General features: G+C 35.2%; 1 protein-coding gene across 1 annotated transcript in view; it reads left to right on the forward strand.

Annotated features, from left to right (window-relative positions):
* The window catches only part of NKAIN3 (sodium/potassium transporting ATPase interacting 3), a gene marked incomplete at both ends in the record, with an annotated part of 525,204 nt that overhangs the window by 274,544 nt on the left and 236,380 nt on the right, over positions 1-14,280 (forward strand). Inside the window, 2 exons of the mRNA XM_079722331.1 lie at positions 782-919; positions 7,725-7,805. Coding sequence (XP_079578457.1) covers positions 782-919; positions 7,725-7,805 — 219 coding nt within the window. The remainder of the gene's footprint in view (positions 1-781; positions 920-7,724; positions 7,806-14,280) is intronic.

A 14,280-nucleotide genomic window follows, 5' to 3' on the forward strand; every position in this document is an offset into this window, starting at 1 on the left:
ATTATAAAATTTTTAGATATAAAATGCAATAAATATCACTTGTACATGGTAATGACATTGTTGGCATTCACTGGACTATATAAAATTCATTTAATATATTATCTCAATAAAATATGGTTCAAAGGAACTATGTAACTCTAGTTTTAGATCGGGACTACAGTAAATAAGTAAGCTCATTTTGAAGAAGGAGTTATTATCATTAATGTAAGTAAGTAAGTAAGCCCAGAGTAAATAAGCTTCATTTTGAAAAAGTGGTTAGTCATTATAATCAATGACAATCTAAAGAAAGGAAAAAAAAAAGAACAGAAGATTTGATAATTCATGTTTCACACAGGAAGGCACAGATGGGTAGTTTTTGTTATTGTTTTTGTTTTTTTCCAAAATAATAATAGTCCTAGCATTGCAAGCCTGGAGTTACTGTTCCGAGTGGGTTATACTAAGCCAATAATTTACTAAAAATAATGATAAGTTAATATGATAAAATATGATATCATAAAATGTTGCCTGGATTTGCTACTATAGAAAATGATTTCAGGAGTATATCTCTAGCTCTCCAAGTCTATGAATACTTGAAGTCATAATACTCAAAGTTATCTTAGTATATTTTCTGAGAGAAGTTGTGTAAAGCAGTACATGAAATGGGCACCACAATCTTAGTGACGATCGTGTCCATAGCTGCGATTCAAATTGACTGCAGCCTTCTCCAGCTGTGAAACCAAGATTAAAATGGTCTGCTGGTGCTTGGGTTAGATGCTCATGGGCTCTCTATGCTTTGTTGCAGCTCGCAGCATTAGAGAGGCAGATCTTTGACTTCCTCGGCTTCCAATGGGCGCCCATCCTTGGAAATTTTCTACATATAATAGTCGTCATATTGGGTTTATTTGGAACCATTCAGTACAGACCTCGCTATATCGTGGTGGTAAGTCTTATTGTTACCATGTCTTTTCATATAAACACTGCAAAACTGTTAGGAGAAGAAGGAAATCATTTTAGTTGTTCCCTTTGATATAACGTGGCTTGGCCATTCTGGCCTTCATTACTGAATTCTGTGGAGAGATGATTACCTGTGAGAAAGAAGAAGACTCAGTGAATGTTTACAATGAAAGCAAAGCAACGTGACTGTAAGCGTGAGATGCATAGTGAGACTCACAGTGTAATTGAAATCAAGTTTCACAAGGAAATTTAAGATGTGGTTTGGATGGAGTAGGACTGGATGTGGTCTTGATGTTAGATGAGATATAGTTGTACCTTAACTATCATGTCAATGGCATATGTCACTAACCCTAAAAAGCAAACCGACCTAGCCATAACTGTTTACTAACTGATAGCAATAATACAGTTTAATTTTAATGGACATAGGACATTACAAAGGCATGTGCATTTATTTAGTACTCACCCTTTAAGGTATTGCATGCTGTATATTACTGAACATTTCTCCACTTTGGTAAGATAAATTTGAAACATAAATCCATACTCCAAACTGTGACATACATGGTCAACACACCCTCCATTGTAGGGAAATTTAATAAGGGATATTCTGTGCTCCGCAGTTGACTGGAAGTTATTTCCAGTAATAGATTTCTTCAATGTAAAAAGAGGGGAATATTTTGGGCTACATGTATAAGAAGGTTGTCAGAAATACCAAGCATGTATAAGGAATTGTAATGAGGGGTGACATACTCTAAAATGCTCATTGAGCCTGAATAAATATACAATGTTCAGTAGAATTAGTGAATATTTTCTTGTAATGCGATGATTGCCTCACTAGAAGAAAACTATAGACTTAAAAATATGCCATCTTTGCATTTTGGTTTAATCCATTCACACCTATCAAAAAGAAAAAAGTTATAAATTTTTCTATAAGTGCCTCAATTCTCTGTTTGCATCTCAAAATTGGCTTTTGGGTATCTTTCATCATATCACACAGAGGTGAAGGTAACCAGCCCACAGCACAGACGCTGCCCTCAAGATTGCTGCTCCAGGCACATTGGAACATTTCTGTCACTCAGCTGACTGCAGTGACTAAACAATCCCTGCTTTACTCTTCTTCCCTGAAAGATAGCCTCTGCTAAGCCACTGTGTGATCTACTAAAAAGGTGTTTCACAGAGGTGGACTTGCAGCTCAAGAGACTTTAATATGCATAATAGCAAACTATTATTGGATTCTATGTTCTAGTTTGTTGCTTTGAACACAGAGCACTTTAACTTATACAGACTTGTCATTGTATGATGTTGTTTTCTGCTGAAGCACAATATGCCAGGTGACTGTGAAGCCAGTGGCTTTTATGGGATGAAGCTGTCTGTACACGTTAGTGACGGATCTAGTCCTACTGCTTTTACCCTCCATATTAGCTGTACACACTCTTCACACAGCTCCTGCCTTGGTTGAGGCTTTGCAGTCTCCTTCCTGCACATGGACTTCCTGCTTGCCTTCACCTTCCTCCCTGTTAACGTGTCCCTTGTGCTTTTTCTAAATCGCTGGCTTAAAACCCTTCACTAACACGTAGCAGGACAAAACCTAAGAATATTCTGGGCTGCCCCACTTGACCAAACTCATCTCAAAATCCCTACTTCCTTCCTTCCTTTCTCCCCCTCCTTCTTCCCTGATATCTGTTTTTTCTTAACTTTCTTCCTTCCGTTTTTCTTTTACATATTCATTCCTATTTATTGGGTTTCTACACTGTATGTGGCATTGTGTTCAGTGCGGGGAACAAGGTGAGCAAATACAGACAGATGTGTTTTCTGTCCTCCTGGATACTTACCTTACAGTCTAGGGAGGGCAAGTGGGTTTTATCAGATAATCATCCACATAAACGTTAAATTGCAACTGTCACAAGTGTTAAAAAGGAGCACGTTGTGCCAGTAGATGTATAATGGAGAGATCCCTCTGAATCTGCAGAAGATGTATAATAGAGAGATCCCATAATAATTCTTGAACTGAATAGTCACCTTTAAGAGCCTTCTCTGGCCATCCCCCCTCCAGGCTAAGTGCCTCTTCCTCTCTGCACCCGTAGATCCTGGTGACTCTATCCTATCTCTCTACACGGTTGCCATCCTTGCTTCCAGGCCCGTCTCATCTCATTCAACAGTGTCCTCCTGTATATGTATACGTATAGCTGATTCACTTTGCTGTACAGTAGAAACTAACACAGCATTGTAAAGTAGCTATACTCCAATAAAAATTTACAAAAAAAGAGTGTCCTCCTGGCAGGTAGATGGTGCCTGTCCATGGCTGTATTCTAAGTTATCCTGATGTGCATGGGCCTTTAAAGATGCTTAATACTTGATTAAACAAATAATAAATTAATTAAAGGTTATTGGATGAAATTATTTTACTGGATGGACTAGACGGTGATTTCTTATCTCAGAACATGGCAACAATAGTTCTGCAAAAGAAGCTGGCCTTACTGCCTTGCTTCTTTCAATCTGAACACCAGGATTTATAAGATAAAATAGTATGTGCTGCTCTGCCTGCACCTACCATTAGCTGACTTATTCCTTGACTTATTTTTTTTCTAATAAATATAACACTGTGGGCCCCTGACACTGTCTTGAGGAGGTCCCATGGCAAAAACTGTTAGAAAAATTCACCCAAATCACAAAATGAAAGAGAGATAATTCCCCTTTGGTTACCATCAGTGCTGAGAAGGTACAATTTACTATTTCTACATTTATTTTTAGAATATAAAACCAACTTTGTCATATGGTGCTCTTTCGCTGATTAAAATTTATTTTAGCTAAGGTACAAGGTGGAATATATACATTAGGGATGCCAAGTGTAATCATAGCATTTGAAACACATTTTGTGTTTCCTTGGCTCTAGACAAAATGAAGCAGAGTGTGGGTTAAGTCATATTTAACAGTCATAAAAAGTAGTGTTCTGGAATCAGCTGTTTACTCCTGTCTGCTTTGCTCCTATGTCAAATATTTTAAAATCTTACTTACAAATTCTAGAAAGAGATTCTGCACTACAGTTATTTAAATCTTTATTATATCATGGATAATAATTTAATCAAGTGGTTTTACATTAATTTAAATGCAGAAATATTAGCTAACTTGACAGTTTTTGAATAAAGATTAACATTGGAATTAAAAGTAACTCAAAGCTTCCTTTCTTTAAAAATTAAAAAAAGAAAGCCAAGTAAGTATGCTAGGCCCATAAGTTAGTTATTTGGACTTTTATACAAATGTCCACATCCAAAGAACTGCAACTTGCCTTCATTTGAATTGTTATACAGGGAAATATCCCTACTATGTCATCATAAATCTCCCTCCAGAGTTATCGCTCAACATGGCAGTTAAGAGTGTTAGGTTTCCATTCAGTGGCTCAGGTTTATTTCCCCCTGGACATGAATACTAAACTCCAGAAACTATTAGAACAATGAGTGAGCAAGGAACCTACATTTTTTTGTAGTGAATCTAACATATTGAGTATAATATTGTATCTGATTGATACACATGTAAATGAATGAATGAATGAGTGACCTTCCTGGTAATTGGAAAACAAATAAGCTCAGAAAGTAAAAATAATTTATGTTATGGACTAATTGCTCAATGAGAAAGAAATAGGCTGGGAGACTGCTAAAGTTCATTTCAATTAAAAAATGCTGAAATATCTTCATAAAACTATGCAATATCCAGGAAGCCACAGAGAGCACATAGATGTTTTTCCATTTTTATGGGCATTGTCTAATTAAATTAGGATTTAAAATATGTGTACTGAGCATAAGCAAAGTAGGATAGATAAATAGGTTGATAGATTATATTTAGATAGATAGATGATGGGTAAATAGATGGATAGATAATTATACAGAGTGATTTTTTTTTTTTTTACTTTGAGAAGTTAAGTTTTCTATACTTCAAGTATATCTGTGTGGCTGTCTGAGCTTGTAGGCATACTCCATGATAACCAAATGGTATTTGTTAAAAATGTAGTTTACCTCTTTTTTTTATTCTAGTTTCAATTGCATTATAAATAAATTAACCCACATCAAAAAGAAGAGAGGGAGGATAGTCAATGTCTTATACCATATGTGGTTCTAATACTTTCTGCTTAGGCAAAATTCCTTTGGATGTGTTATTCATGTTGCTAGAAATCCTTTCCTCTTACCTCTGTGTGCAGACTTGAGTCTCAGGTGCACATTGAGGTATATGGTTTCCATCTCATAACAATCCAAAATTCAACCGTACAGGTATTCTTTGTTCTCAACAAACCAGTGTATTAGAATAAAGAAACTTACAATATTGCTTTTTAAAAAGCTATGTATTTATATAACATAGGACACATTAATAGCAAAATACAAAAGAAATCATTTCAAAAACATAACCAGTTATAGAATATATATGAATGAATGAATTTTTGGTAAACGTAATCTGATCAATTGGTTATTTGATAAATTGCAGAATTTGGGGAAGTGTTAACTTGCAAATTAATCTGTAGTCCTTTTCCTAAGATCTTTTAAAATGAAGACTATCATGTAATGCCCAAGCACCCCAGCCCTGGAGTCAAACTGCCAGAGTGCCTCTCCCAACTCTGACACTAACTGGGTGATCAGATGATTTCCTCTCTACCTTGGTATTAATGTGAGGGCTAGATGACTTAATCTGTGTAAAGAGCTTATCACAGTACCAGGAACACAGAAAGCAGCGGAGTAACTCTTGTTAGGAATTTCGGAGCTGACGGTTGGAATCTACTCAGCCTGATCATTTTATCTTTGAATGTTTGAAAGTGACATCAATAATACAACTTATGAGGGATCAGAATACACTTCAGTCACTAAGTTTGTGCTATGATTTTAAGTAGAATTTTTTATTATGTATTTTTTATAACTATGAGTTGATTTACTTTTCTAAAATAATACTTATGGGTTTAGGCTTGCAGTCCTAATAATTAAGAATCATGTGGTTTTACAGTTAATTCAATTCATTTTCTTACTTTAGTCTTGCTTTATTTTATGTCCTTCCCTTAACCTTTATCACTGGCTTTTTCCTCCTGAATTAGTGGTCAGCACTACTCTGTCACTCAAATGTACCCATAATTATATTTATTTAGAATGAAAAATATCAGATACCAGATGCCATCTGATTAGCAACATCTTTAAAATGTGTTGTGGTTATTGTGACTTTATCAGTTTGCAAAAAGTATACATTGAGAATGTAGATTAGCTATCTTGAATATTCATGGGAATATTTTGTGGTTCAGAAAAATGCATTTCAATGCATTTGGTGCATTTTTAAGGGAACATCTAAACCCACTCACACTAGAAGGCCTTGCCAGCAGAAGGTATCAGGTCAACAATATCGGCAATGACCAAAAGCCTAAATTTATGTTTTAACTTATGTTAACTTTTTAACATATTTTCCAACTCCTCTAAATTTCCAGTGATTTTGGAGCCTTAACTCATTATTATAAATGTATTATTCTTTTTCTAAAATGTATTATTCTTTAAAAAAATCATAAATGACAAAGATACAAAATGTAAATTGAATTTTAGAAAAAGTTTAAAAGCTTCTGATAAGGTTTGTAATAAGATCATGGCTATTTTATACAGTGTTTAAAATTCATAAGTCCATTATTTGGCAGAGCATAGAAGAAGCTAATAAATTATTTCAATATTTATCTTAATTTAACAATAGCTAATAAGTTATTTCAACATTTATCTTAATTTAACAATAGAAAGCAATAATTTAATTAGTATACCTGTTTAAGACGTTACGAATTCATAGATTTTTGCAGTACAATGAAATGAATGAGCAAACCATTGTATTTGATCCGCTCATTGTGTTGCCATGGTAAGTTCCATCCTGAGTCATCCAAGCCTTCCTATACGTCAGTTTTCCAGACCTCAGTGTCTTTGTCTGCCTAAGAAAGTGCCTGGATGAATAGAGCCCTAAGACCTCTCTATTGATGAGTCTTGATCTAAGGCTACCTTAATTCAGTCTGACTAATACTCTTGAGGAAGGCATTTCCTAATACATAATACATTAATAAAACCAATTAATCAATAAGCCTGGCATGTTTAGAGTTTTTTGGCTGTGATTGGAAGGTATTTCCCCATTACGGAAATATGTTGCTTATTTGCTCACTCTTAATCCTACTCATTAATAAGTAGGATTTACTTATTAATCCTACCATAATTAGAACTTGTGTGCTTTTAAAAAATATTTTACATAATCACATTATATTCTATAATTATATTAGGGGCATACACTCCACTCAATAAAATAGTCCAACAGTTGAAAGGTTGTTAATTTTACTCCATACATCCATTTTCAAACATGATCCTCATTCAGGGATATGGAAGTGAAGGGTTTTGACTAACATTCCTAAACCTTTGATGATTTATTATTGTAACTAAAAGCTAGCTAGCTAGATAGATAGATAGATAGCCCCCAGAAAATTTGCATAATTGTGTCCCTTGGAAAAGCTGGTGGTCAGAAAACGAATCAAATCAGCGCTTGGATTTAACTTGCATCTGCAAGCCAGCAAAGCACTGTAAAAATAAGTCTGGTTTTATTGGCATCTACTTAAAGCAGTAGAAACTATTGGATTTTTAATTTCTAGAGACCTTAGGGGACCACATAAGGAGCATTCTTTTCTGAGCGTGCCCTGTTTCTTCCCAGAAGACACACTTATTGACATTTTTGTTATCGATTCATTTAGTATGCATGCCTTTCATCTCCACATTTTTCTTATCTTTCTTCCCCCCACCCTTTCTTTCCAGTATACAGTATGGACTGCCCTCTGGGTCACCTGGAATGTTTTCATTATCTGCTTCTATTTGGAAGTAGGTGGGCTCTCTAAGGTAAGTCCATCATGCTTTTAAAGTACACTTTTAAAAAGAATACACTAATAAATAATCTAAGTAACATTACAAATGGAATACTAATACTATATATATGTATACAGTAATCTAAGCAACATTACAAATGGAATACTAAGTATATATAGTAATCTAAGCAACATTAGTAATGGAATACTAAGTATACATAGTAATCTAAGCAACATTAGAAATGGAATACTAAGTATATATAGTAATCTAAGCAACATTACAAATGGGATACTAATCAAAAAAGAGTTCGGATACCATTAGAAAGAATAACCTTGGGAACATGTTAATACAATGAAACTCTGAAACAATGGCCTTATGACTTCGTTTGTTAAGCTGTCGTGGAACTCAACTACCAGTGTATCCTCATGTCCAGTTTAAAAAGGTTTAATGTCCCAGTGACCACAGCCCCATATGTTAAGTGAAAAATGGTTTTGAACATTCTTGTGTTTAAAATGGGAAAAGGGATTGACTAAGATGTAAATGTAACAAATATGAATAGCAAATTGCTATCTTTGCTTGAATATTAATTCTGGAAAAATAAAGTTTGTCAGAGAAGGAAATCCTCATTATAGTAAATGGAGCATACGATTACTGACAACTAAATACATCAGTGCAGTGATTCCTATTGTGAAATCCTGATCAGAAAAGAATTGTCTTGATGCAACATGATACAAATATTATTTCTGTCTAGAACTCACGTCAACAAAGCACATAATTTTCATTATGACTCTTGCAGAATCATCTTTTGATTATCATCCAAATGGAAGAGCATCTGGGGTTAAGTTTCTAGTTATGTTTCTTAAGCATTTTTCTCATAAGCCAGCACAGTTCCCACTTGAAATTGTAGAGAAGAAACCTAACAGTATAATTACAAAAAGAATAAGAAAACTGTAATCTATCTTTTAGATTTCTTGTTATCAATTGTATTTGTGCAAACATTCTACTGTTGTATGATAGTCTCAAATTTTCTTTAAGTAGCATTTGTGGTTTAGATCTTAGAAAATTTGCCTTGACCAACACAGAGACTTTTAGAATTGTTAGGCTCCACTGAAGTCCATACGCTAACAAAGAATTTTTGATTTAGCCAAGCAGCAAATATCCCTGAAGGGTTTTCTCCAGAACCTCCAGAGGTGTTTACTCTTTGTTCTACACTATAATAAATTTATAATTAGAGCTTGTCATCATTTTCTCACATTGGCAAATGTATTCAGGAACCAGAAATGACATTTCTGAGTTACATACAAATGCACCAACATCTACCTTTACCTCTACCTAATTTCTAAGACAGAAGAAAGTACTTAAATCAGTGCCCAGTTATCATCTGTAACATGCAGATTATACAGTAATTTTAAAATGCAATTTTATGAATAAAATAATTATGGATAATAAGTTAAGCATAGCATTTTTCAACCCATAGCATTTTGTTACTCATGATTTGATTGGTCATTTTAAGTCATACTTTTATTTCACTGGGTGGAAATCATCTTTTATCTCTTTCTCTATTAATTGGTTTGGAATAAATTAGACCAGAGGAAATTTGTTCCATGGAATTGGCATCATAGTGTGTTGAAAGAGGACTGAATTTCAAATCATAAGTCTTGGATTCAAATCTTGTCTTTAGGGCTTATAAACTATGGACCCTTAGGCAAAGCACTGAACCCCGAAAGTCTCTGTGAAATATAAAAACAGGACCAGCTTCACCAATAAAGATAGTAATCAGGGTTTGTTTGGTGTTTCGCATTGTTACCAAATATGGTAACTCAGGTAAGCTGCAAAATAATCCTGTGATGTGATTTTTTTTTAATTTTTAAAAACTATAATAATAGTAGCGTTGATTTGTTCCCCAAAGGCTGATTTCCCTCCACGGCTCAAGGTAACCTTTGTGAACTGTTTCTTGTAACTGCTTTTCTAATATCAATGTGCATGTCAAGGATTTTTTTTTCTCGTTTCTTTGGGTTCAAAGTTTAAAAACATGGGTATAGTGGTCCCAGTTACTCATTTTATTACCTGTTCAAATGCCATTAAGCAGTCAACCAAGTATTCTAGATCATAAATAGGATAGATGACTCCAAAAGGAGCATCCTAAAGATTTTCTGTTGGTCTCTATTTACTGTTTCAAAGGCTGGTAACCTCTCCCTGGCTAGCCACAGGTAAGCCTCAATTCCAGCCTGTAGGGAATCTATTCTGAAAACTAGAGCAGAGCTAAGGACCCTTGATAAACCCAAGCACCTCTGCCATTTTTTCCAGGTTGTACCCCGTTTCATAAGATATTCCTCATCCACGTGTGCTAGTTTATATACTAACTTTCTAGAGCCCTCTATCTCCTGCTAGTTCATGAAGGCATTTCTTGGAATTACCCACTTGGATAGATTAATAGAAGCCTCCCTCTACTTTGATTTTTGCCCAAAAGGTCCATTCTAAAATGGTGAATCTTTCTCAAAAGACCGGATTCAGATTAATTTCCACAACATCTCTATGGATTCGGGTGTTATTCCAATGACAGGCACTACTGAGCCATTCTTGTTAACAGTGTACTCGCCTGGACATGAGCAACCATACATCTGGCCTATTATGGGGACTCTTGATCACAACCTTCAGATATTTCCCTTTGCTGTTATCTGCCCATCAGCTTGGCATCATACTTTTGTCACTGTGGTCTTGAAGGTCCTGATTCTCCCCAGACCTTCCAGAACTTGAAGGAAATGGGAACGTGTGCATGTATGGTGAGGTTGAGGATGACTGCAGGTAGGTGACCAAAAGTGCCTGCACTTTCATAATCTGCTGGAGCCTCAGTTTCCTTTTCTGCAAAGTGAGGAAGACCACAGCACTAGTTTTACTGGATTGTTGAAAGAATTAAGTAAGATGATTCATACAAAGAACTTAGAAAGGATCTTGGCACATTGTGAGGTTTCAGTAAAAAGTGGTTTTTATAATTGCCAATCAACATCATCATCTTTATTATTATTGAGAAATTAACAGACATCATGATCCTCATTCTGCAAACCTGTGGGACATATATTTATTACTATGCAAGAGCTGTAAAAGGGAAGAAAATGTGGGACTGCGTGACTTGTTTAAAAAGTATGTAACAGTCCCTTGTGATAGGACCTCAGATCTGCATATTAACTTCACAGCTGTAACACGATTAATTCAACCCTTTCCTTCAACATGTAAATAGCGTTTTTGAGACGCTTCTGCAGCTAGATTCTCCTGCTGTCCCTCCTGCTCCCCTTGGAAGGACTTTATGCATCTTTGGAGGCACTAAGACTGTTTTTCATGCTGTACTTTAAGATCACCACAGGTACAATTAATAAGTTATTGCTGCTTTGGAAGTCCCAAGACTTGAAATCATTTTTTTCTTCCTAGGAATCCATTCAGAATGTAAATATGAAAACCCAACTCATTTGCTACATTTAAAGCTACTGAAAGACAAGTTACATTGAGAAGTCAAGTTGTACTTGTTTTTAATCCCCCCCAAATTAAGCTGATGCCTTATGGCATCTTTTTGATGACTCCAAATTGTAGAAACTTTACGCTAATATTTCTTCTAATTGACTTTTCCTGAGAGATGTATGGAACTTACACATTACTGATCCTAGAGAATTTTCAGTGTGTCACATTTTCCTAGAATTCTGACTGTGTGTGATGGTGCATGAGCATAATTTAGACATAAAAAATGAATGTACAGAAATTCTCTGTAGACTTATATTAATCATGAGCTTTGATCAGGGGTTTTCTAAAACTTAGGCAGGAAGCCTGGGACTAACCCTTCCTGATTTCTCCTCTGTACTGGCGTTCACGTTGCCTTTGCACAAAAGGAAAACTACCTATATTTGTTTCTCTGTATCATGTCTTAATGACTGCACTTTTTTCATAGTACCTGATTTGTGGGTATTTTGATTCTTAAAGAAATTTAATTGATACAGCCACTATGGAGAACGGTATGGAGGTTCCTAAAAAAACTAAAAATAGAACTACCATATGACCCAGCAATCCCACTACTGGGCATATACCCTGAGAAAACCATAATTCAAAAAGACACATGCACCCCAATGTTCACTACAGCACTATTTACAATAGCCAGGACATGGAAGCAACCTAAGTGCCCATTGACAGATGAATAGATAAAGAAGATGTGGCACATATATACAATGGAATATTACTCAGCCATAAAAGAAAATTGAGTTATTTGTAGTGAGGTGGATGGACCTAGACTCTGTCATACAGAGTGAAGTAAGTCAGAAAGAGAAAAACAAATACTGTATGCTAACACATATATATGGAATCTAAAAAAAAAAAAAAAAGGTTCTGATGAACCTAGGGGCAGGACAGGAATAAAGATGCAGACATAGAGAATGGACTTGGGGACATGGGGAGGGGGAAGGGTAAGCTGGGACGAAGTGAGAGAGTGGCATGGACATATATACACTACCAAATGTAAAATAGATAGCTAGTGGGAAGCAGCCGCATAGCACAGGGAGATCAGCTCGGTGCTTTGTGACCACCTAGAGGGGTGGGGTAGGGAGGGTGGGATGGAGACGCAAGAGGGAGGGAATATGGGGATATATGTATACTGATTCACTTTGTTGTATAGCAGAAACTAACAACATTGTAAAGCAACTGTACTCCAATAAAGATGTGAAAAAAAAGAAAGAAATTAAAGCCATTTCCCCAAATGGCAATAATAGCACTTTCTTATCCTTTTTTTGACTTAAATCATCACCATTCACTCACAAGGGTTCTCTTCTCTTGTGAGACTCTTCAGTTGAATATTTCACCTGAGCAGTATGGCAGGGTCAATGAGATCATTCTTCTTTTTCGAGCCTCATTCTTGTTATCTAGCCTGGGTTGCTCCTCTGTACTTACTAGGAAAAATCTCTTTCTTGATCACGATTCATTTTCCTTCAAGGTTGGATTCTTCCACTAACTTTGGCTTTGGGCAGGCACTTTCAAGTAGGAAACGTTTAGGCAATTCAGAGTTCCGTGTAGAAATTATTGCATAGGAAACAGAACTCCTAATCCCCTTCAGCTGCTTACAATCCATCCATTATTCTTAACAAACATTCTAAATATTTTTATGTTTCAAAGAATTCTTTTTCTGTGGGCAGTTTCAAACTAAATAAGTGATGCATAGTGCATTTCTTTCTTTATGTAAATACAACTTGCTGAATCTAGCAATGAGTATTAAACTTGCATTTATCCTTTCCTTTTGATGATTTTTTCCTCAGACATTTTTCAGAAAGAACCTTGAGCTGTGATATTTATGGAGGGCTGAAGCTAGGATACAAAATGTCTGTATTTGAGAATAATGTATCAGCAAATGATATAGGAGTAGCATCCAAGAAACCCAGTAAAACTATGCCTACTTTTGAAACTACAAGAATGATATCCTTTTTATTGTATCATGGGTAAATAGCATATCTGTATCAATGAGAATCTTTGGAAAAATGCTTAAACTTTCAGTTCACTGGAATAACAAAATATTTTATGTTCTGAACTAATATATTGGTATATATTTATCCTGCTATCCTGAAAGAATGCTTTTGTCTGTAATATTGACTGGGGGAATGGGAGATTGGAAGTGATGGTGGACATCTATCTAGTTATTAAAAATTTATAAAGGAAGAACCATCACAATCTGCTTCTGGGCATTAAATCAAAATGAGACCCAAAAGCTTGCAAATGTTTATTGTTTCCTACACAGTCCTTTACCTAAATGATGCAATTATGTTCTTTTATTTAAAAAAAAAAGTAGCAAAGCTGTGTAAATATAGTTATGTATTCCTTATTCCAAAGGACTTAAACTATACTTTTTCCCTTGGCCTTGGTCTAAGTGAGCATAACTTCTGAAAATAGCATCTTCAGTGTTCTTTGTATGGTAAGATCATTGTTTTCCCTGTAGCTTCTTTTCCACAGTAAAGAAAATTATAAGCACATTTAAACTCAGTATTATATTTTCATAGATTTCATCAAATACAAACATTTTGAAAACCTTTGCTAAAAAAATCCAATTTGCTGCTACATTATAGTCCAATGACATGCAGAAACCACAATGAACTAAGTAATTGCTGCGGCCTGGGTGGTGTTTGGAGTTTTTAATCACAAGTTTGTGTGATAATCTTATGTCCTTCTGTAGAGGTTCAAATAGTTTTTTCAAAAGAGCAGATGGATGTATTATTCAATCAAGAGTAACTCTATTGCTGCAGAATGAGAGTCATTGAACAAAGCCAATGCAAATATAATTGAATATATATATATATATATATATATATAATTGAATAACTGAGTTATTGTCTCGACTCAGTGGATTATAATCATGAAATAGTTTTCTTTCTTTGAATAAGCTGTCTCCAAACTATTTCATCTCCAACCCTATTCCCATTCATTATCACACTGGGTAACAGATTCTGTGTACAAGTTTGGTCATTAAAAATTAGTCTCCTGTCTG

Source organism: Hyperoodon ampullatus (genome assembly GCF_949752795.1).
Source record: "Hyperoodon ampullatus genome assembly, chromosome: 17".
NCBI lineage: Eukaryota > Metazoa > Chordata > Mammalia > Artiodactyla > Ziphiidae > Hyperoodon > Hyperoodon ampullatus.